Genomic DNA, 25,895 nt, shown 5'->3' with positions numbered 1-25,895 from the left:
ACGTTCCCCCATAACTGAGAGTCAAACAGTTGGTGTTTCAAGGAAGTCTGTCAGGCCAAATAAATGAGAATTACAGCTCATTGTGGAAGCTGCATATACTTGAAGAAATATACCTGAGTATTAACAGACTAAAAATAAAATAAATGGATTATGAGTTAAAATGGTAATACGAAGTCAGAATCTCTTAGTTGCGGTATCCTTTACTTCAGATTTGGATAGAAAAAACAATGTTAGACATATAAAAAATATATTTCTTTTAGGGAATCTTCCTGATTTCCCCCCTCCCCCCCAGTTGTCTATTAGCTTGTTGCCTTGAAATAGAATTTAGTGCTGTTTTCCTTTGTTGCAGCTTATCCTCATTTGCATAAGCATGTACCATATTTTAAGATCTCAACCCAAAATGCTGGGAGGATGTATTTAGGGATAAGGGGTTCCAGTGGCCAGTATTACCCTGTATTAAAAGAAAGTCTATTTTCAGTGTAAAAACTCTGGCTTTTTAATTAAAGTCATGTTCAATTTGTATATGTCATCATACAACTACACTAGTAAAGGGTTCAATAACTTAGTTTTAACCTAATATACTGATTATCTGTGTGGTGTGTAATTGGAAGGTTGCATTAGAGGAAACGTCCTTCCATCACAATCTGTTGACCATGCAATAAGTTTTTAGCCTAGAAAGATGGACAGAATGTTGACCTGTCGTGCTGCTTGTACCATGGACTGCCAGCCACTTTACATATATGGCAAATTTAAGATCTGATAGTAGAAATGCTAAAGCCAAACACAGACATGAAAAAGGCATAGCCACATTTTTCATCAGTTCTCAGATTTAGTCACTTTCTCAGTATATGCAATACACTAAATTTGTATTTATCTTATTTTTCCTCATGGTAAGTGTTCTGTTTCGCTACTAAAAAGTGGTCTAGAAAACTTGACTGTCCCTTGGTGTGTGTTTGAGTGTTTTTCTTTTTTGTTTGCTTGGTATTGGACTGCTACTCACGAAGCCCCTAAGAGCAGCAATTAATCAATCATGTTCCTCTTAAAAGGGGAGGATGTGGATATTTCTGGTCTCTCTAACATAAATCTTATGTTGAAAAAGCAAAGTGTTTTTAAAAAAAGCAAAGGTTTCATTTATAAATTTTTCTGGTAAAATGTGAATGAATCTGTCATGGGAGAAGATTCTTTTCAAAATTACACTTCAAGCAAAAGAATCTACTGAAGAGTTCTAGGAAATAAATTATTTTACAACTGCTTGACCTTACTAGCAGAGTAAGTTGCCTTTTCCTCCCACTAAGCAGTTGTATTATTTTGTCATGTACCAAGACCAGATGCGGTTCTTTCCTGGATCTTTGACAGTTTGTCTACGAAATAACATTTAATTTCTATTTTACCTGGTTTATTGTAGAACATGTTATCTAAGAACTTGTAAAATAGATAGTGATGATTTCCTCAAGTTATCATAAGTCTTGAGTGACTTCTGATGGTTTCTATGAAGCCCAGGCAAACTCCCATTTTTCTTTCCCTTTTTCTGCAGGCTATATTATATCGGCTGAGTGGGGACTGGAATCCTTTACATGTTGATCCAAGTTTTGCTGCTCTTGGAGGTGAGCTGAGAGATGCCCTTGTACTAATATTTGGATGAAGAATGATGTAAATGTATTTTCAATTTTTCACTTTGTTTGTAAGTCTCTAACAAGGTGGGAAAAACAATACTCTTTTATAGCCGTTCTTAGAGTGACCATCAGAGGTCTTCTAATTCAAAGTTCTGTGTGATGCTTTGAAGCATTGCTTCCTGTAGCTAGGAATACTTGGAACGATGCTTGGACTCTACCTATGGTGGAAACGTGTCTGCAACCCTATTTTCCTGTTAGGGCTTATTCTTTGCCACCTTCCCATCTGAACAACCTCTATTTTCATAAGAGAAAATAATGTAATTGACCATCTAAAGCCATCAGAGGGAATTCCATAAACTCTTTAGTAAATCATTCTTTCTGTCTGAATAACTTGGAAGTTATGGTGGACTCACTGGAATTTTTTATGCCTCTGTGTAGTCTTCTCACAATAAATTACAGGAGGGCGAAAAGAGGGGAGAGAGGGAGTCTGATAGAATTTATTTCTCAAAAAAAAATTGTTGAGGTGCAACTGTTGCTAGTGCAGTTGGTTGGTAATTTATATCATGCTACATGCCAAAGTGACAGACTGCAGGCTACATTAACTGATTCTTACACAGATGAAATTACAGAATAATGATCTGTTTTCATAAACGTTTATTTTAAGGATGTTTTTAGGATTTCTGTTCAGGCTTTGCTAATCATATAGTGTGATCACTGAAGGGCAGATTGTAATTTTATTAAGAAATTTTTCTGAATGTGTGCTATCATTGTAAACCTTATATAAAAATACTGCTCTATATTTATAATTATATCAAATTTTACTTTTGCAATTTTCCAGTGATTTTTTTTTAATATACAAGTGTCATCATATGATATTCTTACCAAGGTAATAGAGCAGACCTATACTCTTTTATGCAAATAGTGCTTAAAGTAATTTCACAAATGTTGATCTCCTTTCTTAAATGCATACTAATTCTTTAGTTAACTCTGTTTTGTGTAATTCTACATAAATTGGTGTTAGTAATTACAATGAAATATGGTTTATAAAGACATCTCCCCAGTTTACTAAGCAGTTCTGCTCATTTTGTTTAGATGATGGTTTTAGATAAACATTTAGAGGGAATCACCCAATTACTCTTGAAAAAGCTGGAGGAGAAAAATATGTTTATAACTTGAGACATCAGTGTTTAAAATAATGATGATAATCCTATAAAATCCTTACAAAAGTAGAGGAGCAGTGGTTTTTTACACGCTCGTGTTATGAGAGCACTGGCACTTACACACAGTGGAAAAACAAAATTAACTCTGTAGGTGAGGTCCTCTCTTAATCTGTCTGAACAGAAAGCCCCTGTGCTGGATTTTGGAACCGTGTCAGTGTCCTACTCAAATGTCTATATTAAGTACAGGTTTAAATGATCAAGAAAATTACCGCAGAGATCTTCAACAAGTTTTTTTCCAATGATAGAAAAACTTTCTTTGGACATATTCAAATCCAATTCTTGTCTTCAAGCTCTGTAAATGTTTTAAATGACTGTGTGCACCAGAGCAAACATGTACCTTAATGCATTCAGGTCATTCCAAGATTATTGTTCTGTAGATAATGTTTATGAGGAAACATTATACAAAAATATCAGTGTTTATTCCTGTGTCTTTATTCCTATAGCAGGCATTCCCAAGGTACTAAAAAGTGAAAACTTTATTTATTTTGTTTCCATTTTAGTCTAGAGAAAAGGTAACTTGATTACCATATGGATTTTTGTTTGTGGATGTGCATTATTTTTATTAAGAAAGAACTGGAGAGAATAGGGCTGTAGATATGAATCTGTTGCTGAGCTCTGAAGATTGTGGTCATTCTTGGCTCTTGCGTTTAAATGCTAAGCTTTTAAAGAGCTAAATGCTGCTATAACATTCTGTGCGAGAGAGATGCTGAATACCAATATTGTTAAAATAATGCCAGTAGTCTGTTTTAAAATTGACTGTAAGGTATATCCGTGCATTCAGAAATACTGTGTACAATGTACAGAAATGATATTAAGAGAATGTTATCAAAGTGTGCGTATTCAAACATCTTAAAGGTAAGAATTGGCAGAATGGTGGGGGTGGGACACTTACTTCACAGACAAGAATCAGACTCATGCTCCTTTCAGTCTGTCTTTCGGTCATGTCTCTTCTCCTTACCTAGTCGGTCACAATTTCTCTTTCTCATCCTGACTGCTGCTAGTCTTAGTCTTAGGGCTCTGTCTCAAAATCTCCATTTTTCCCAACATTGAGTCCTAGTGGTTTTTGTGTCTCCATTTTCAAGGTAGTTTCTTTTCCTTCTGCATCTTCTGATGCCAGATTTTTTTCTCCTGTCTTTTCTTCTTTTTTCTGTTCCAGCTGTTGTCCCCTGAGAACTTCTCATGCTGTGTAGATGCTTTGAGGAATTGTTTAGAGGTCAGGAAGAAGAGTTTCTGACAGCTGACAATTCTAGTGGCAGATGAGTTCCAGGTGGAAGCTGTTATTTTTAAAGCATAGGCTGGACCTGCCTTGAATCCATGGGCTGTTGCAAGTGTGATCTATTATTGTTTGCGTACCAAGCTCAGAGCATGCTCAATACAAGCAGCATCTTTAAAACTTAACAGTTGTGCTTTAGCAAATCTCAAACCAATTTTGAAAGGCTTATTTTGTCAGACTTACGCAGAAGGAAAAGGTTCAGCAGAATACAAAGTTTACTCTCTGTCAAGATTCAGTTTCTGCTCCAAAGCATGGAGGTACAACGAAGCATGCCCCCCCCCCGAAAACAGTCAATATAACCAAAACAGTATGATGGTGGTAGTTGTTGTTATGCTTTTTTGAAATGTCTGAACTCTTTTGAGTTATTTTTCCCCCCTGTAACAAAGAAAAGTTAATCCTGAAGCATGCCCTACAGGTGAGAAGTTTTGGCAAGCATGACAGGAAGCATCCAATAACTTTAATATCACCAGTTCTCAATCATTAATATATCCTTTGCTCTTAATATGCATATATGCATGTAACTGTATCTGATGTGTCTATGCACCTCTGCTAACACAGACAATCTCCTTATTTTTCATTTTGTCACCTCTTCAGACAGGGTCTAATTCTTCTTGTGCGTCTTTGGCAGTATGCGTAATGCTGGAGTGCCAGTTCTCAGTGGACATGTTTTTGTGTTAAAGTAGAGGAAGCAATAAATGGTAACAAAGGCTTTTTCAACAGGATTCTCCTTTTTCTGTTTCTTTAAACTTAAGGAAAAAAGTTTTTGGAGTAAAAGATTATAAACAAAATGTGAAAACTCACAGAAGAGACGTGCAAACTCCTAACATAGAAACATTAAAATGTTGCTTTTTAAAAACAGGATTTAAGAAGCCCATACTACATGGATTGTGCTCATTTGGGTTTGCTGCTAGACACGTTTTGAAGCACTTTGCAAATAATGATGTGACCAGATTCAAGGCAGTCAAGGTCTGTAGGTTCATTCTTTGCAGTTAATTTTCTGGTTTTTGTGCCAAAAGCTTCTATAGGGTGGGAAAAGGCTTTTGGGTTATCCTGTCTGCTACAGTTGCTTTTACTCTTCATTGCATGCATTTTAATTCCTGTATCTAGTATGATTACTTAAATATTTTTATATTTTGCATTGCTAGTTGACTTATTTTCTATGGGGTTTTTTTTGATTTTAGTAGAGCTTATACTTTTAAGCTTTGTATGAGATCACAGTACCATTTGGTCATAAGTATGACAGATCCTCCTTCCCCTCACTTCTTGTTTTGTTTTGTTTTAGGTTCGCTTTGCAAAACCAGTCTTTCCTGGGCAAACTTTACAAACGGAAATGTGGAAGGAAGGAAATAGAATCCATTTTCAGACCAAGGTCAGAACACAGAGACTCACCATTGTGGGCTTCTGTGTAGGATATGTTAATTTAAATAAAAAGATTGTGGGTGTGAGGGAGTGGGAGAAAAACAGCTCATTAAACACACCATTGAAGAAAGTTCTATAAAAAAAAAATTAAGTGAATGGATTTCAATAGGATTAAATATTCTTACTTAGTTTACAGTGTCACTAAGATTCCAGTTAAATAATAAAAATAACATTATATCTTTATACAGTCCTTTTGTTAAATAGTATCAGAGCTCATTGTACCATGTTTTCTGTGTTCACCACAGAAAAGCAAAAGGCTGTCATATTCAAGTCAGTATAGTTTGTACTTGTTTCCTGCAGTTAACCGTAACCATGTGCATGCTTTTTTTTTTTTGCTTTTTTTTTTTAAACAAGTTTGTTTAGCTTAAATCAACTCCTGATGGCTTGTTTACGCAGGTAAACTTTGACAAGTTTAGGTTAAGTTGATTTAAACTTCAGTTGCATCTACTCAGAAGGACTTACTTAACAGTGGAAGTTTCATAGCAGCTGTACATATTAACCACACTAAAACTGGCACAGTTTGCTCTTCTATAAATACAGTTTTTATATTTCATGATTTTCTTTGACTTTGCTCTTAGCATTTTGTGGGGGTATCCTGTTATCCAGTACTACACACTGTAAGATACTTGCTGGAAGCTAAGGAGAAGTTACTCCACATAGAGCCCAAAAATAAATTCTCATCACTTCTGTTGTACTGCCCTGTGACACTGTCATTTTCTTAAACCATGTGTTTGTTATATTGGTAACTGAATACCTGTTGGCTTACGCACATACAATTTACATGTCATTAGTGGATGGCCAAAGCTTTGCAACCCCATCTCTGTGAAACTGCAGCCAAAGCTGTTGCTCAGTGAGCACAGCAGCAGTGATCGTTGTAGCTGCAGAGAGGATTGGGCAGACAAAATCAAATGAGGGGAATGTTAACAAGAACATCGGATAGCTGTTTCCACAGGAATACAACTTTGCAGAATATATGTTGACTGATGGAAGTAAGTGCTGTTTGCAGACCTGAGGAGTGGTAGCGGCTGTAAAATTTCAGAATGATGATACTTTCCTCTGACAGCAATGTGGCTACTATGTGCAAACTTTGCATGTGAGGTTACTAGTAGCCTAAACAGACAGTTTGGTACCTCAAATGAACCTTGGAGATTACTGTACTGGAGATGCATAGGTGCGTTTAAAAGTTACTACCACTCTGTCCTGAGAGACTTCCAGCCTCCCAGATACTTATTTTTAAAGGTTTGCCTGTCTAAATTAACAGAATTCATGATGCGCTTCCCAGGCCTCTGAAATTTGTAAGCAGAATGGGATGCTCGGTTGTGTTTGAAGGCTTGGTTCATTACTGTGCTTGATTTAATCAAAGCTAATATGTAGAGTTTGGGGGGATTTCACTACAGATCTTTTTAACAAGCTTCAGTGTGGAGTAACTATGAAGAGAAATTACAACTTTTAACAGTATTATAGAAAACCACAGTGTTTCAACAGTTACTCAAAGTAATTTTGCAGGGTTCTTTAGTTTATTGTTGCCCAGCTTAATCTGAAATTAAGCCATCTTTTTACTTGCAACAAAGTCAGGTCAAATCAAACTAAAAGGATCCATATAACTTTTATATGCATTTTTAAATCTATTTTCAATACTGTGTTAAGTTGTGCATTGCAGGAGTGACAAGCTGTTAGATATTTGAATAATCTTTAGTATATAGTCTTTCTTTAGTGATTTCACCTATGCAATAAGCTAAGCTGTGATACTGGCTACTCTTCTTCAGCTGTTATCATCCTATTCACTGACAATACATGTAGGGAGTCATTTTGCCTTCCTCATCTGTTCACTGTCATAAGTCAGAATGGTTTTGTGATTCCCCCCTCCCGCCCCCCCATATCTGTTCTTGTTATCAGAAAGGAAAGCATTGACTGTCAGTCCTCTTTAAAGAGACAATGTCGAAATGAAACCCAATTTTTTCTGACTTAACTATTTCAAAAAATAAAATGGAAAGGAATTCAGGTATTTCCCCCCATTCTCCTTGCCATTTTTGTGGTGTTACAATGTTTTTTAAAAGAAAAAAATCTACAGTGCAGATTGCAGTGCAAGACACCTAAAGATGGTGAAACTTTCTAGATGCACTGCTGCTGACTGCATATCTACCTCAAGGAAATACATTTTAGAACAATGTGTTTTTCTCAGAACTATTTGTTAAGTAACATTAACAGTCACTTATAATGCAGGAGGTAAATTTTCAGATAAATACATTTTTTTAAAACCATTTTGTAAATAGAGAAATGTCAACATCTTTTTGGTATAATTTGTCAAGAAGCAAACAATCATTTGACTTTTTGAGCTGTTTGCGAACCACATATACTAATTTGTCTCAAGACTAAAATGCATTCTTTACCCTTCCCCCTCTCTTCTGGAGCTTTTATGCTTTCTCCTTTCTTGATCTGTGATTTTAAAAGGCAAAGAAGACTCCTTGGTTGCCGTTTTGTTTGTTGTGACTTTTTGCCATTAGGTTAGCTCTTTAATGTAATTTTTTCCCCCCATTACAGGTCAAAGAGACTGGAGAAATTGCTATTGCAGGTGGCTATGTGGATATAACATCAGCCTTGGATAAACCTTCTGCCTGGGAGCCTGTGAAGGTAGGGGGAAGTAACAGAAGGATTAATTTGCAAAGCAGCATAACTAGATTTATTTTTGTGAAAAACATGGGGAAGTTACTAGAATCATTTATTAATCTTACTAGCAATAATTAGATGAATATATGAATTCAGAGATGTGAAAACACAAGTTACTCAACTTTTAGAGGTTCGTGGATCTATTTGGGGGAAAAACACAGACATTTCAGGATATACAGAATGGTTGATGCAGTTTGACATGCTTGACTCTGGTTTAAGTATTAGGATAAGCATTGCTGTGTGTGTTACCAAAGAAGCAAGACATGCATCAGAAAGGACCACAAGCTTGAGCACTTGCATGACTGAGATCAAAATCGGGCTCTGTAAACTTGAGGGTTTGCCATTTATCTTAGGCTTTCTTCATCCTACTGTAGATAGGGGCTATCACTACAGGGTGGAAAGAGGCCTGACAGAGTTCAGAAATTGTTGGATCCATTTTGAAAGAAGGCTGTGATGCTATTTGCACATGTAGTAGCACTGACGCATGATACAGGCCTTACACTATATATATTAAAAAATCCTCCACATATGTATGTAAGCCTGAAGTACTGGACTTGCCCTGAAAGACAGAATTGCACATACAATGCTGAGTGTGTCCTGGGTTCTTAAGGTGGTTTGTAGAGACATGGGTGCACAACACATTGCCTTCATAAACTTCATCTTTTTGTGCCATGGAATCCTATCTATAAAGGGTGAAGATTTAATCCATTAAAGTTTATGAAATAGTGGCATTCATATACAGCTTGTGATATATTCCTGGAAACTGCTTCTTTTCAGTGGTTGTGTTTAGTCTTCTGACATTCTGGAAAGCCATAGACTTTCTGTGTTTTGGGGAGACAGGCACAGGCAGCCAGTTCAAAAGCAGTCGTCTGCCCACAGACTTAACAGTGGAGGGCGACTACAACATCTTTGGGTCTGCTGTGGAACCAGGTGGTTCTAGGAGTATGGTATGTCTCTGAAGTGACCTTTGTTTTCTCCCCTTGTAGTTCCTGTGCTTGGACAGCTGTCCTGCTTGAGTACATGGGACAGTCCCAGGCTGGGAGCTGCAGTCAAGCTGCTGGTGAAATCCTATGGGGCTCAAGAACTATAGTGTGGACATTTGATGAAAAAAATCTGCTGTAAAAAGCTGCAGTTAACTAGTCAAGCTACCTGCTGTTTGGAAACAAGAAAATTAGGCCTGCTTTGTGCCATATTTCATCTCTCTCACAGTGCCCACACTAACAGCCTCCAGGTGCCACAAGGAATGATTGCAGGGGTAACCCTGCAGCTCTCCTGGCTGCGCTCAGTACAGAGAGAGTGCTCTGCGAATGCTGTTGCCACGTTTTGAACAGTTTTTTGTTGAGCTTGTGTGCATATGGTTTTCAGAAGCTTGTAACTTGGCTGTGTTTCAGTAGACTTTCTTAGAGGTGTGTAAAGTCATACCTCTTATTGGAGTGACCTGTTGCCAAATTTCCATTTGAGGTTCCAAAGTATATAGGCATTAGAACTTTTCAGTGAAATCATTATAGGGATTTTTTAATGTGGGCAGAACAGTTTGTTTTTTTTCAAGCTTACCCTGAGAAATTAGGGTGTTTTGGCTGAAATTTCTTGACTAGCTGAGACAGACATCCACCAGGGATGTCTTTATCCTGAATGAGTGAAGTTTGGCAAACTCAGAAGCCACAGGAAAACATGTTATATAATGGAAAATGTTGTCAGCCATAATCAGAGGTGGCAAAATAGCAGTGCGAGGAGCGTTGCGTCCTAGTATGTGAGTAGGTACAGCAGAAGAGCTGCAAGTTATGAGAGACGTCTTTACTCCAATTGTGGTTATATGAGGAATATCACTGAAGCAGCTTCTTGAACTGTAGTGTTTTATCCATTACAAATGTTTGTTAAAGGAAAACAACAAAAGGCTTACAAAATGTTAAGTGTTTGCAAAAGTTAAACATGTAAATGTAGTTAGTCCCAGTCTTAAATGCTAAAAATATTGTGTTTTCACTGGAATTCTGACTGTGTTCATAGTGCAGTCTGTTTTGAAAATCTTTCATGTCAAATTAAGGTAACACACTGGTGAAAACATTTTATGTTCTAAAAACTAACAAATGCCGTTCACCATGGAAAAAGCAGCAATGGTTATCCTGCAAAAGGAATAAAGAGCAATTTATGAGCCCTTAAACAATCCTAATTATAAAGCATATCTTAAATTGCAGTGATAAATGACAAAAATAATGAAAGCAAGATAAGAAATAATTCTCAAGAGTGATTCCATGAAGCATTTTCTGCTTGAATATACTCTTTAATGCTGACAACTGCTAGAGGTGATTATTTGCAGTGGAATATGTCTCAATTGCATTTAATCATTCTGCAATAGACACTTTCCTGGACACAGTGCTTCAACTAATAATCATATTTATTACTTTTTAACAGAGCTTTCTATTTAAAATTCTTTGTACTGTCTTTCTTTAAGACTGCAGGGCTGCAGAGTGACCTTGTGTTTGAAGAAATTGGTCGTCGCATCAAAGAGATTGGAAATGAGCTGGTAAAGAAAGTGAATGCTGTATTTCAATGGGACATCACCAAGGATGGAAAAACAGCAGTTCAGTGGAGTAAGTCATAGCTTTTGTTTTTATAATGCATGGATGCATTTTTTAATGAAGTGAGATTACTTATTTTCATTCTAATTAAGCTGATATCTTAAAGGTAAGCACAAGGGTAGTAGGTGAATTTTCACTAGGGCTTAAAAATCTGAATGCACAAGTGAAGTTTTTGTAAGAAGGTCAGAAAAAGTTCTAAAATAAGCTTTCTAAAAACACACTTCTATAACTTGCCTATTTAGTTGTAGGTAAAGACAAGTCATCCTCTAGAACTTCAATACATTTCTATTTACGTTTCCCAGATTGGGGGTTTCTTGCACTTAGAAAGGCGGGCTAAGTTAACCCGCAAGGAGCTCTGCACTACAGGAACAAGACTGCTGCTGATATATAAGCTAACTAATCTAAAACAACTGGATATTTATTTCTTGCATTATTCTTGTGACTTCAATGAAAACATAACACAACCTGTTTCCATTCAGAATTTATGAAATCAAAGTTCAGTGAAGGTTTGTGCTGCTTACCCATCCTTCAAGCAAGGACTGGGTTGATGAACAGAGGCCAAAGCCTGTCATGGCAATAGGTGGAAGGGAAGGAATTCCTGATAAGTGGATTATACAAATATGTGAACCAGTTTGGGCAAAACTGCTTCCTCACAAATTTTTTATCCTTAAATTTTTGTTCTTCCCTCTTGTGCTCAGGTTCTAAGGATATGTATTTTTGCAAAAAGCAAAGTGTATATTTTGAAATTGAATATATTTCAAAATTTTTGGCATTAGTAGTTTTTGTTTGTTTTCTGAGGTGTCGTTCCTTGCATTTCTGCAGTTTTTCACTTTTACATTCTCATTAATTTAAATGATGGTCATGCTTAGAACCTGGACAGAAGGCTTAAAAAGTCTTTTCTGTGTTCTTACTTTATTAAAGGCTGTATTAGAAATGCACTTAACACTTGCAGGGGAGATTTCTGCTTGGTAAAGGGCCGCTGTGCGTGCTACATCAGTCGCATCTTTTATTTTATGTGTTTTTTAGTAAGACAGTCAACATATTAAAAAATATCAAAGTAAATAATTGCAAACTAAGAGATGGTCATGTTTACAGCATGTAACAAGCAGAAAATTACTTCCATCTTCAAGATGGTTCATAATTTTCTTTAGTTTTGGAACTGCTTTGTTTGTGACAAACTCAAGATTATATACGTTGAAAGGATGGATGGACAAATTAATGTAAGAAAAATCTGGTGGGGAATTTTAAAGACATGAATAAAATTTCTGGCGCAGGAAGATGCAGAGCTGCAAAATGCTGAATACAGGATAGGCACACTTAGGGATTTAGGCCTGAGCTGAAATGTGGATGGACGTTTGCAAAGGATGATGTTTGCCAGTATGTCCTGAGCAAGAAGATTACTGCTTTGAGTAAATCAAGAGCCAGTCAGAACCTTTTCTATTTTTCAAACAGAGCTTGTTCTGTCTTCTGTTCCCTGGCAAAGTGGTGGGAAGAAGGTAGTGTCTTCCTCTGATATGTATTGCCCTAACTAAAAGAGATTAAAGAGTTGTAACTTTTCTTTGACTGTTCCCTTTGCCTCTGTTACAACGGGCAAAATCTGGTCTTTATGCAAATTTGGAACTACTTTAACCTTGTGGGGTGAGGAGTCTAATATTACCTTAAACATCTCCTGATGCTTGCTAGTACTAGGAGCTTAAGCCAAATGTTTCCACTGACTTGAAAAGGTGACTGCAAATTTTAGTGTGGATCAGTTCCTGCAAGCCCTGCTGTCAAAACAGTGAAAAGTGTTTATGAATGACTAATGTCTATGGTGTCATAAATATGTGAGGCTGTATGTAAATATGTAAATATCTAGGTGACAAGGAGGGTGTCTGTAGAAAATGTCCTTACTTTTTTCCTCAGGAAAATTGTTGTGCAGGTTGTATTGGTGTGCAAAGGTTGTCCCTTTGTATATCAGTTTTCCAAAGAACTTTGTGCAATCTGATGGTTTTCTGAATATTTTGTGTCTTTCTTTGAAATTTTCAACAGTTAAAAAACAGATTAATCATCCTTTTTCAGCAAAGTTGAGCAATATTAAAAACATTTTTAAAAATCTGTGAGCTTTGGAATCTGTGGTGTCCTCTATTATTTAAGTTCTCATAAAGGCATCAAACTCAGCTATCCTAAATTTCTGTAGTTCCTTGGTGTCAAATAATTGTGTAAATTCACTGGCAAGGTGCTACCAGCTTGTGACAACTCTAGTATCAGCTCTAATTATATAGAATAATCGTGCACTACTACCCCTGTCTAACATTTAACTCTAATAGATTTCTAATGACCTAGTATATCTGCATGATGGAATTCTTGGTTTAGAGATTAAAAAAAAAAAAAACAGTAATCACTAAAAAAGGAAGAAAATTGGATTGTTTTTGTTTTAAGTCTTCAGTTAATGTTAATTGTTTCATTTTCTATCTTTTAAGGCCTCTCTTGCTGAGAGCCTCCTAGGCTTTTACAGGCAGTGTTTATGGTTCTCTTGGGCTACTTGCTAGGTTTCTTACTGATATTAAATTTGTTACTCTGTTGCGCTGCCTTGTCTTTTAATCTTTTGGCTTGTCACTTTTGCCCAGCTTTGTGCCATTATGAAAATTGCAGCAATTGATAGTGCTAGAAATAATCTGGGCCCTGCAGCTCCTTGCTGTCACACTTGATGGTTGTAGCTGCATCTGCAGCTAACGTCCTTGAGCTTGGGATCTGTGGAGGAGGCTGGGAGGCAAGCCCAGGGGAGAGAGAGCAGCAGCATGAAATACTGCTGGGGAACCGTTTACTCACGCAGCCGTTTTGGTGGGTTTTAAACTTTCAGAAGCCAAAAGGGTGTTTTATTCATGTTTATTTTTAGTGTTTTGCTTTAAATCTAACTGTAACCTTTTGATCTTTGTTCTATGCAATAAATGAAGATTTTTGTGTACTTATTACTTTAAATTAAATGGGATTTGGGAACTGGATTTAGCTGCTCTCATTACAGACAGACTTCTTGATAGCACTAATATTAGTAACACTAGTCTGTCTAATTAGCCATAACCTTTACTTTTACGTAAAACCATGAAGTTATAGAACTTCAGGTATCTGGCATTCAGGATGTGAAATTTCGGACAGTTCATTCACTGTCTGAACAATGATGAACTGTGGCCATTGACAACTGGTCTTACATAGTGTTTTTTCTTTACAGAAGCAAAGTGTTCTAATTTAAGGGGATGTGGAAAATGTAGGTAACGCAACATAGATTTTGACAGAATCAAAGCTAAAGGAATAAGCCTGGTGCTACTGGAGCTTTTTACAATTTTTTTTAATAACAAAATTCTTAATAGTCCCCTAGCTTTGACTTCTCCAGTTAGTTTCGCTAAAACGTGCCTTCCTTTCTCTCCTAAATATTTATTACTATACAACAACTGCTTTTAGGTTTTTAATAGTTATGAAATATTTATCTTTGTAAAGAGTTAAGCTCCTTCACTGCAATTTCTGCTTCCATAGAGAAAAGACATTGCCATTCAGATTTATTAGGTGATAGCTAATGGTTCTCCCGAACGGTTTACCCATCTGTTGCTTTTCACCATGTTTCTGAAGGAACCGTGGAAGGCAGAAGACACTTTTATTCCTTTCCAAGTCTCAGAAAAATAAAACTTTTGTAGGAGAACTGGGAAGAAATCATTATGTGCAGTTGATGGTGAACATCTCACTGAAATTACTGAAAAACTGCTACATAGCTACATGATGTGATATGACTCCAGGCAATGAAGAGTGGGTGATATTTTGTTGCATTCGCTTTGAGGATGAGTCTTATATTGCAATTAGCTATCCTCTGTGAAGCCGAATAAAGAAAAAAAATGTCTGACCCCTTGATAGTTCTCTGCTTAACATGGCATGGTAGTCTTAGAAAGCAAAAGCAAACCCCAAATTCTGGACTTTAAGGCTTTTTGGCTACACGCTTTAGAAGGTCAATATCTAGCATTTTAGCCTGGGTATATGTGCTTGTTTTAACCTCAATGTTTCTCTGCCAAGAGCATCTTATGGGGGATAATAATTAATGTATCTAATTGCTGCAATTAACATTTTTGTGTACAAATAAAAACAGAAGTTTGGAGAGTAGCTTCCTGCTTCCTTCACTGAAATGACTTGATTCTGTTTCTCTGTCAGGTATCTAATACTTAAATTTTAGATTTTTGACAAGCTAGTTGATGACTTAGATTTTGAGTTTCATTTAAGTTGTGTTGCCACACGCAATATTGAGTACCATGTCCATATGTGAAACTTCTATTTTTGTATGAAGTGAATCACCTCCATGAGTGGCTGGGGGAGAAGCTGTCTCTAAGTTTGCTTTTTGTCGCAGCCGGTGGGGCTGCATGCTCTCAGGAGCAAGAACCATCTGTAGTTGGCATGGGCACGTGTGAGACACCTTTAAGCTACTGGGGAGTTATCGCTGGTTGCGGAGCTGTAGTAACAGCGTGCGAGATCATTGTCAGGCTGTTATCCAGGTCACCAACTGACCCAGGAACTATTTTGAGTTTAAGCACTAGCATGGCTACACTGGCACCAAGTCATTATCGAGGTGGTGGGGGAAATGGCAGTGCAGTACACACATTGCAGTGACTAGCTGGCAGCTCTAACCATGGAGACGTGGGACTAGAGGAGACTTGTATCAAGCCAGTTTCTTGCTGTAGCAGACAACTGTGTTGTACAGCTTTGTCTCATAAATGTGCATCTTAAAGAAGCCATCCTTTTTGGTCTTTGATCAGTTCAGAAAGGTAGACTTTTTTGACTCTGACTGGAATTTGTTCTGATACCAAGAAATGTCTTGCATTGCTAGTTTATATCCATTTGTCCATGTGCCAGTGCTGTCTTTTAGTTTCAATTCCCATCTGCATACTTTAGAAAGGGTGAATGTCAGGAGGTGAGAAGAGCTATCTTACAAGCTTATAAGCCTGTCTTGCAAAAACTTAACAGGCAACTTTTTGGGGATAGTTTTCCATTTTCTGTAATGAGAGAAGTTATGTTCCTTCTTCAAAATACCAACATATGCCGTGTTTTGAATTATTCTTTGTCCGGTGTAATTCACCAGCACAGAATAAAGAATCGCACTAGGTCTCATCTGTGAATCAAGCTTCAGGATTTCTTTTTCTTTTGGTAATTCCTCTGGTTTTGTTTTTTTCATTTGTTCATTTACTTTTTGACTGTTTGCATTAGTGATGCCATAATTTATCTCCAACAAGGCCTGACAGAAAAAAAAGTTGAAGGAAAAGGAGGGGATCCTTCATCTTTTCATGAAAAGAAAGCACTTGATATCATGTTACTTTGGGGGGGGGGGAGTTGTTTGGCTGTTCTGATTTTTTTTTTTTTTCCTTCCTTAGCAAATCTCTGCTAATACTTTGTAAACAGAATAAAGAGGAAATGGAAATTTAACATCTTGCTAGATGGAAAAGATCTTTCGTATATTTTAGGGAAAAGTGCATAATACTAGATTGGTCCTCTTTTTAAAATTTCTAATAAGTTTTAATTTGAGGTGTGGTAAAGACTCAATGTGATTAAAAGTAGCAATTATATCTATAGTACCATGATTATGTAGTGTTTACACATACTTGTGTACTTGTGCTTGGAGAGATTACGGTTGGCTGTAGATGTGGATTGGTAAGTGATGCTCTTGAGACTTGCCTGGATAATGGAGAAGGAGAAGAGGGCTTGTAACAATAATGTAAAGTATGTATTATATTCAAATTAAAGTCTAGGAGTTGTTAAAGCTTGCTGGAGTCACTACACCTTTTTAATTCTAACTTTGTGTCTGCTGAACTTTACAATGCTGAGACTGATCTATCACTATAATCCTCAATTGTATGATATATATTACGTCTGTTTTTCCAGCCAGTGCTCAGTAGAGCAGGAGAATAGGATCTGCTGTGTCTTGGGAGATGTTATGTCAGGCTTTCAGGATCTGGCTTCCCTTCAGGAAGCAGCTGGGAAGGGACAATCAAAAAAAAAAAAAAAATGCATGTAGAATGAAGCACATGGAGGGAGTCATGCTTTTTCAATTTCTAAAGTCCAGAAATAATTAAAAATAAATAATTAAGAATTTTAAGTGTCCTTCAAGTACATGAGTGTGTTTTGTGACTTCATATATATATATAAGGGCTTGCTAAGTAGTGCTAGTCATGTGGGTCAAAAGTGGCTTGGTTTCTCTGTGTTGATATGGTTCATCACATTGCTAGCATTTGAGTACAGGTATTTTTAAGAGTTCTTTGAGAGTTAAGTTTGGTTGGCTTAACCTGAGGAGCTGGTAACCATTGCATTTAATGACTCAATGGATTTTATTGTATTTTTTTTTTCCCCTTTAGTGGTTTGCACCTGCATAGCCTACTGGAACAATATTTAAAGGCTTACTTATAATGTTAAATTATTTAGTAGGTGTTTTGGATCATAAGGGATTTTACACAGCTCCTACCCACAAACACAGAAGGTATAGGAAAGCTTTTGTGGCCCTAATGCCATGTGAATGTGTTTTGGCTTTTTATTCTTTAACAAATGTTCGTCATATGAACACTATGAACCTTTGCAACCAAAATATTTAGAGGATTTTGTTTGCAAAATACATCATATACATAGGTGAAGCTGATCTGGGGAAAAAATGGAACTTGCCTGATGTTTTATTTTGCTAGCTGTGAAGAGTACAAAAATGAAATGTAAAAATTTATAAATGAAATTATTTTGAAAAGTCCAGCAATGTCTGTAATGTTACTTGTATGTATTTGAAACTTATATGCTGACAAATACTGATATGCTGTAGCCTTTTTCTGATACATACACAGTATGTTCTTACGGGTGATCAATAACTTTTGCTTTCTCCATCTCTTTTTATGTCAAATTAGTGATATCTATTAAACCTGTCCCTGAATGATAATTTACTTTATCTGTTAAAATCAAGTGAATAATAATAATCCAGTATGTTGCTTCTCACAGAGCATCATTATGCACTCAATTCCCTTTTTAGTTTTGTTGTAACTGCGTAAATACTTTTTAGAACAGATTTCAGAAAATAAGACTTAACTGCTTCAAACAAAAGTCATTCCTGAGCTGTACAGTTCACCTCAACTTTTCAGAAAAATTATTTGGAAAAGGACTGCACAGGAGACAGTTTATGCAGAAATAAGTCTCCATAGTCAAGCAAGTGGCTTAAAATCTGGCAGCTAAGAGAAACCGTCTAGGTAGCAATGATTCTGTAATTAGAGATGTTATGTCCTTACAGAAACATCCACTTGAGTAACGATTTTGCTTTGTACTTAAAAAATAAAAAACCAATGTGGGGGCCAAGAGGAAAATGTGTAAAGGGAAAGATGGGGAATTTGCAAACTCTGAGAGTGAACTGGCAGAGCACATCCTGTCAAAATACTCTCCTAAACAAGTGACACAATACCTGGCAGGGTTAACCTTATAATAGATTATTATGGCAGGGCATTTGGTGTGGGAAAATAAGACTCTGAAGCTCCAGACACTCTGAGAAATTTTTGGCTTTCCAGAAGAGAAGGGCAGGTAGTTGGCAAAGGCTTACCTCCAGCAGAGCAGGCTACATTACCAATGGGGCAAAGTAGGGAAAATGCAACAGCATGTTTTACCAGCGCTATATTTGACTTCTGTGAATATAGGATGCTATTTTAAAACCTTGAAGCTTTATTACTAACTTAAAAAATTCTGCATTAGTTGCACTAATTAGTATCTTTTGAATCTTAACTATTGTGTAGATAATTTTTTTTTTGGTTTTGGGGTTGTTTTTTTTCTCATCTATGAAAGAATTTTCAGATGAAACACAGGGTTGTTTTTTGAACTTGTATGTTTCTAGAATTAACTGCTAAGTTCTTGCTGTAAAAACAAAACAAAACAAATTTAGTTGGAACATATATGCATGTGTGTCTATGTTTTAGATCTAACCTGAAAGCTGAGATCATATTGAAGGCTTTCTTGATGATCCAGTTAACTACTTTTCCTTCAAGAGGTGTTTCAACATTGAGCAGTTGCCTTTGTTTGTCTTTAAGTGGTATTTTCCTGCTTTGACATAGATCTTTTTTTTCTTTTTTTTTCCTACTCCTTTACTAAAGATCACATCCAAACTGCTAACAATCTTTACCAGTACTAGTTATGTTAAATTGTATTAATGTCAGTGAAATTATTGGATCCCATGTGCATAGGTCCATGATAAAACAATAAAGTAGTAAGACTTACTGTGTATGTGTGTCTCTTAACCTTGCTTGCTGTGTTAAGCTTCACATGGAAAATGGGCATTATGGAGAGAGCGATATCTAATTTTCTATTTGAATAGCAAAAATTTAGCGTAATTATTTAAGAGGACACCGGAAAAGTCTAAACAGTTAGGAAATATATGCTGTTGTCTTCTGTGAAGACTAATGTCTGAACTACAGAAGCATCAGTGATTTCAGTAGGATAAATGAGTGGATTCCAACCCATCATCCTGTAACATGTCAGAGAAGGGTTGTACAGTGCTAATGTCCTGGAGCTTTGTGTCTATTCATAAAAATAAAAGGACAGGATTTTTCAGGTTATGTAGGGATCGCTCTCCCTTTGATTACTATAAGCACTATGCAGCTTGTGACTGAAGTGTGGATTAGTTAATTGTATTTTTAAGTCTCTCTTCTGGCCTATTTTTCTTACTCTTAAAAAAACAAAAGCCCACACTTTTTTAACATCCGCTGTCTAAAAAGGCGCAGTTTGAAGTTTGGGCTTATTACTATCTAATTGCTTAAATCCTAGCATTTAGGATGTAAAACTCTGTTACTATCTGTGTGACTAACTCTTATTAGAACAGTACAGGAATCATTTGGTTTTTTTTCCCCTGCTGTAATCTCAATTATTCTGTTTCATTGAAGAAGAAGAAAAAAAAAAAAAACATTGTTTCCCAAGTGGCTTTTAGCTAGAGAGTTATGGTTAGACTGGACATTTCATAATAATAGATAAGAAAAGTAACGTTACTTTAGACTGAAATTTTCATTTTTATTTTGAAATAATCTTTGCTGCTTCTTCTCAGCAATTGACTTAAAGAATGGTTCTGGAGAAGTCTATCAAGGACCTGCGAGAAGTTCTGCTGATACCACCTTCACCCTCTCGGACCAGGATTTCATGGATGTGGTTCAACAAAAGACCAACCCCCAGAAGGTAAAACCCTTGTGTCACAGATGTATTCATTCGCATGGGGAAGTATTATATATTTTAATTCAAGCTGTGGTTTCACGACCATTAGCATTCTGAAGTCTGCAACACTGGATGTTTTGGCAGCACAAATCAGATTCAGATTGAGTGTAGGCACATCATTAACCTTGTATTAAATTAGTCAGAGCACATGATAAGGAGTTTATGCCATCTTTATGCTAGGTGTGGGAAGACAAAGATACCTCAAATGATGTAAAATCTACCACTACAAAATTAGATTTTTTATTTATTTATTTGTTTTCTGGCACTTCAAAATACCTGATTTGCAGGGTTAGGATTTACCAGTTTTACCACTCAGGCTGTTTTAATCGGTTACCTTACAGGACGTTGATATATGCTGCAGTACTCTGATTTTGCTACTACTATTGTAGTAGAGAAAAATCTTAGATGATGTATGGATGCAGATCCACTGAAAATGGGCAAAATTCACCCAAATTAGGTAGATTTTTAAGGGAAAGGAATATTTAAAAGTGTGTAATCTGTCTGCACTTCAGGTTCTTGAGATAAAAAAACTGCTCTGAAAATACTAATTTTACTTAAAAAAAAAAAAAAAAAAAAGCCTCACATAAAAGTAAATTAAACTGTCACAGATTGATATATGATGAGCTAATTAAAGTTCTCATTTACTCAAGGCTGAGTCTATAAGCTGATATATTCAAACAGTTGCCTTTCTTTGATCCCAAGCAGAAGTTTAAGGATTGTTGAAGACTTTGAATTTAAAATTGGAGCCTAACGATGCTGGCAAATGTTTGTTACAAGTCTTGCATACCACATGAATAAAATCGTTTGTGACCCACTGTATATAGCAGGCACAAGGCATAAACAAACAAGAAGTTGACATGTAAGCTTTAGAAAGCTAAAGGACAGTGACTCCAATTCAGGCGCATTATCTGGTTTTAGGCATTAGTATTTCCTTTGAGTTTCTGTGAAATTTTTCATCTAAAGAAGCTCAAAGCATCTATGCAAATTCTGCTCTGCTGGCTCTCTACATTCTGTATTTGAATATATTTCAAGTTAATGGAGCCATGCAAAAGCAGATTGTTTCAGAACTTTCAAAGAGCTTTCAAATTTCAAAGCCACAGTGAAGCAAAACTATTAAAAAAAAAAAAAAAAAAATTGAAATAGGGCATGGGGGTCTTTGAACTACAGACAATAAAAATGTAATATACCAGCATTTCAGTGAAAATTTTGGCCGATCTGTGATTCTGCAAGCACCAGAAAATTTTCTGTATTGTTTTGATCTTGCATGTTGTAATGCACTATGTAAAAAGTCAGTGCATTCCCTTTGAATATGTGTATATGTATATGGTGTGAGTTCCTGTTTGGATTTGTTATGAATTTGAGCAAATAATGCAATGAGCAATACAATGATACATGGATATCTGTGGGGTAGGGTGGGGAGGACTGGGAGCCTTATTTTTGTGTATTTGCTAACTTTTGTCATCAGCTTCTGTGGAGAAGTTTGGTTTTACCAGAAATGCTTTGTGCTGTACTTAGAAAAGAAATGGAAGTCACTTGTTGTTGTTGTTGTTTTTCCCTTCAGAGAAGTAGGCTTGGCCTTGCCAAGGTTAAATCTGGATGCTATTAAAATGAAACTCTCACTGTTTTCTGTTAATAACCAATAGCCAATGGACTTTGCTCAATGAAGGCTTTTGCATAAGTAATGAATGGCTGTGCTTTTCTTTGCTTCTTGTTTGGCTCTAGTAACCTTTTAGATTGTGGGTAAATAGTTGAACACTTTCTTTCTTTCTTTCTTTCTTCCTCCTTTACTTCATGTAGGCCTTCTTTTCTGGTAAACTAAAAGTGAAGGGGAACATCATGCTGAGCCAGAAGTTGGAAATGATCCTGAAGGATTACGCCAAACTCTGAACTGCTTGATCATCTATCACAGTAGTCAAGAACTTCAGAAGATAGAAACTTCAGTTAGTTCAGAACCAATGCTTGACACATTATGAGGTTTCCTTAAAATCAATGTACTGATTCACTGTACTGCTAATATACAAGCTGTTCTAATTGTTGCAGGCACAAAATTATGACATGAACTTAACCGTAAATATTGTCCCTTCTTTGTTTCTCAGCAACAGTATAGAATCTTACTTTTCCCATATCACATCTTTATCTAAATAAAATGTATGTAGTTCTTAAAAAGATGCATATATTTCTGTATTAATTCTGAAGAAAATTAAACCAATACATCTCTTTGATATCTCTTCCTTTGTGTCTGTCAGTCTTCATTTATGTTGCCTTAGTTAGACTTTCTAATTGTTATGATTTGAGCTGGTTTATTTTTAAAATTAGGGTATTTTTTATCTTAAGCTCTCATGATCCCATTCAAGCAACTGGAAGATGGAAGACAGTTTCATTTATTTAAATCTTCTCATATATATATATATATATATATATTTTTTTTTTTTTTCCACAGAGGAAGAAAACTCTTGAACTTTTGCACTGCCCACCTTATTTAGAAAATCACTAACATAGAAGTTACTCTCATTACATGGAAATTCAATGAGGCTTTTTGAGATGGCTCCTTTATTATTTTAGTTAGGCGCTTTTCACACTGAACTGTGAAAGCTTTATGGAAAAGAACTTTTCCAAGCACAATTTGTTAAAAAAATGGCTGAAGTCCTGCAGAAGAGGCTTTTTAAGAGGGTTTATCTGTTGTTTAATATTAACTCTTTTAGTCTGAGGAGTGATTCATTTTAATCCATAACATTGGTAAGCAAAGGTTTGTGACTACTAACAATTACTGTAGAGTCCAAGGCTTCGCTGACATGACTAGATGACAAGTAAGAGTAGCTAGCAGAGCAGCTGAGAAAGTGTCTGCGCTGCTTATGGCACACATTTCCAATTTCTATAAACTGCATATTTGCCATCAGCATCACTAATGCTTCCTGCTCCTAAAAATGCACAGCTGGGTGAAGACAAGTTTTTTTTTTTCAGGGGACCAGACTCAAACATTTGCTTTTTACTGCTGTTTGACTCTGCATTGACTTTTTCTCTGAGGTAGTAGGAATTAACTGACTAGGTCAGTAAATGTTGCATTGAAAGGGCAGGGTGAGGAAAAGCAGTAAGAATTACTTCTTTATGGGAAATTTTTTCAGACAAAAGATATTAGGTTTCTGAAGCACAGCACCAAAGGTGTCACTGTAGCCAAATTACTCTTCCTATAGATTCATTCTCATGAGGGCCAGAATCATGGCAGCAGCGGAAGATATAACTGAGAGTGAATTCCTGATTTTGTACCTGTGGGCAGAACAAAGGTAGCAGCTGTGGCTGTATGTTTTTTTTGACGAAAGTATGCTCTTATGGGCTGCTGGTCACATGAGTACCTGGAGTTTTAGTTTAATCAATGTGATCAACCTTTTTCTGTGTTTAGTGGGGTTTTTTTGGCTCATTTGGACTAGTCTTATGCTGATACTTTCTGAAGAGTTTAAGACATCTCTGGCTTGTCTCCTAGATGAGAACATCACTGCCCTGGCTGAGTGAGGTGACCATAGCCATTAAAGAGTCCAGTGGGGCTGCAGATGGGTTTGGCAGTTTGAGGACAGATGCCTTCCATTACAGGTTGTAATACTGAGTCGAGTTCTGCGCAAATTTCTTTCTTCTCGGCTGTACCATCAGTTATGCTTTGTTTCAGCTGTAGGACTATAAAACTGAGGCATGTCAACAAGATTGTATCTTATAAACTAAACCATGAGTAAATGGGAAAACTGCAGACCAAGTGTGGCATCTCAAGTAGGCCATCCAATGCTAATGACTGAAGAAATGCTCTTTAAGCACTGCTCTACAAGGAGTAAAAAGACAGTTAGTATGTCTTTTTTTTCCCCTTTGGAAGTGAGAGGCAGAAATATTCAGGCCAGAGAAGCTGATACTGTCAAAGCCTGTTGCTGTTGAACAGATGGGAGAAGATCAGTTTACTAAGTGGATTTAGGGGAGAGGGGAAGAACTGCACAAGAGCTATGGGAAATTTTAATTACTTTTGTGATGATTTCTATCCAGCACAGTTTCTACTGGATACAAAATTCGCATAAGGTTAAACTTAAGTAGTATCTTCAGTACTGGTCTTAATCAAAAACACACTAGATTACACCCCAAAGTTACATTGGTATCTGAAACATACATCCTAGACCTTAGCCTGACTTAGCTTTTTCCCCCAGCATGACTTGATCATAGGTCTTGTATCTGGATGGAACAGAAAGTCCTCTCTATTTCTACTGCAAAAGTAGAAGTAGTAGTAGTTTACTCTCCTAATGGAGGTGAATTGAGCATGCCTCTCAGGTTTTCTGTTTTCTGGGAGCACCATTCAAGTGTTTAATTCTTTCATCTGCTTTGTGGCCTTAATAGCTGCTACTCATGCTTTGGCATGTTGGTTTCATCTGAAGATATTTACCTGCACAGTGTTCTCTAACTATAACTTTCCCAGTTACTGCTGAAACAAACCCATTTGCTAGATCAAATATGGAATTGAAGTGTTTAAAAGTGTTTTTTTTCCCTTAGTAGTACACAACTGTGAAATCTTTTTTTCATTCACCATTGCTAGCTTTTAAGAGTAATATTCTTAAACAGTAATAAAACCAAATATCTTTTAAGAAAATACATTCTATGAGATGATGGCCATTTTGGGAGCTGGTTTTGGGAGTGTTTTCATCTAGAATGCTATTATTCCATGTTGAGAGTTCGGGTTTCAAACCTTTCTGGTTTTGAGACTTCTCTTCTTGATGTTTAGCAGCAACAGTTACCAATATCCTATTTCATCCATTTCCACACAGGGACTAGAGAGATATAGCAGCAAGGCAGCCTTTCACCATATGTGTTTGGTTTTGTTTTGTTTTGTCTTGTTTTCTCTAAGTAGCATCATCTTCGAATGCTTTTCTCTTTGCTAGGATGAAGCGCCGTTACCCTGGATTGCAAAGCTCCACTTGCTTGCCAAACCTCTCAGATATCTCTCTAATGATATTGCTAAATTCTGTATGAAATAGAGGTCTTATAAGCATCGTAGCAGTAAAAAATTTAATGGTGCATATACTCTGTTTAATGTAGAAGAGAGCAAGATTGCTGTTTATTGCAATGTATCATTTATAGTGTTTTGATTTTATTCTGTATATGTGAAAATAAGGTGCTGTCTGGATATCAGTGTAAAGGATTTCGTAGCAGCTGCAGGTAAGAATTCAGTTGTTTGTTTTTATGGAATACTTGAGTCAGTGCTAAATCTGGCTGATGGTAAATTGGTGTGTTCTTTAATCATGGCAGTTTATTTTATATCTTCTTTTTCTTCTCCTTACATGGCAGTCTTACTGCTAGCTTGCAATTATGCTCATTCTCCAAATAATCAGTTGCAATTCCACAGACCTACATCCTCTTCAGTCATTTTGTGCTCTTCTAACTAAGGCTTTGCTTCTTATTTCATTCTTTATTTCATAAAAAGGAAAAAATGATGAGTTTTAACACGTATGGCATATATTTAAAATGGCAGGAGAACAGTAATAGCACATGACAAACTTTCTGTCTATTAGTATTGGCTTCAAAGAGACCTGTGCTGACTTCTAGGCTTTCTAGTCACTGGAATTGTTCTTAATTCGTTTATTTTGCAGGAGTCCAGCTGTCACTAATAATTACAGATAACAGCTCTATAAATGTTGACAAGTACATTCACAATCAGAGAATATTAAAACAAGTAAAATGGGGGAGGAGAAGAGGCATGAAAGAGAAGTAAGCTTGAGCAACTTTAGATAAACCTGAATTCTTTCTCCTCTGCCCTCTTCTAAGCCTTGTTCCCCACCTCCTACGTGTTATTCCTTTCCTAAAGGTTCTTTGTATTCCAGTCTGTCAGACTGTACTACTTGTAAAAATAGCTGTCCTTGCATCATTCAAGAATCACCTTGAT

General features: G+C 36.5%; 1 protein-coding gene across 1 annotated transcript in view; it reads left to right on the top strand.

Annotated features, from left to right (window-relative positions):
• HSD17B4 (hydroxysteroid 17-beta dehydrogenase 4) overlaps positions 1 to 22,212 on the top strand; it is a 67,443-nt gene extending 45,231 nt beyond the window's left edge. Inside the window, exons 18-24 of the mRNA XM_067315143.1 lie at positions 1,535 to 1,604; positions 4,966 to 5,072; positions 5,389 to 5,475; positions 8,067 to 8,156; positions 10,642 to 10,780; positions 19,827 to 19,954; positions 21,788 to 22,212. Of these exons, the coding sequence (XP_067171244.1) occupies positions 1,535 to 1,604; positions 4,966 to 5,072; positions 5,389 to 5,475; positions 8,067 to 8,156; positions 10,642 to 10,780; positions 19,827 to 19,954; positions 21,788 to 21,877 (711 nt within the window). The 3' untranslated portion in view covers positions 21,878 to 22,212. The remainder of the gene's footprint in view (positions 1 to 1,534; positions 1,605 to 4,965; positions 5,073 to 5,388; positions 5,476 to 8,066; positions 8,157 to 10,641; positions 10,781 to 19,826; positions 19,955 to 21,787) is intronic.
• The last annotated feature ends 3,683 nt before the right edge of the window (positions 22,213 to 25,895 follow it).

This window comes from Apteryx mantelli, chromosome Z (genome assembly GCF_036417845.1).
Source record: "Apteryx mantelli isolate bAptMan1 chromosome Z, bAptMan1.hap1, whole genome shotgun sequence".
Taxonomy (NCBI): domain Eukaryota; kingdom Metazoa; phylum Chordata; class Aves; order Apterygiformes; family Apterygidae; genus Apteryx; species Apteryx mantelli.
Note: the sequence above shows the minus strand (reverse complement) of the source record. Positions and strands in the feature narration are given on the sequence as shown.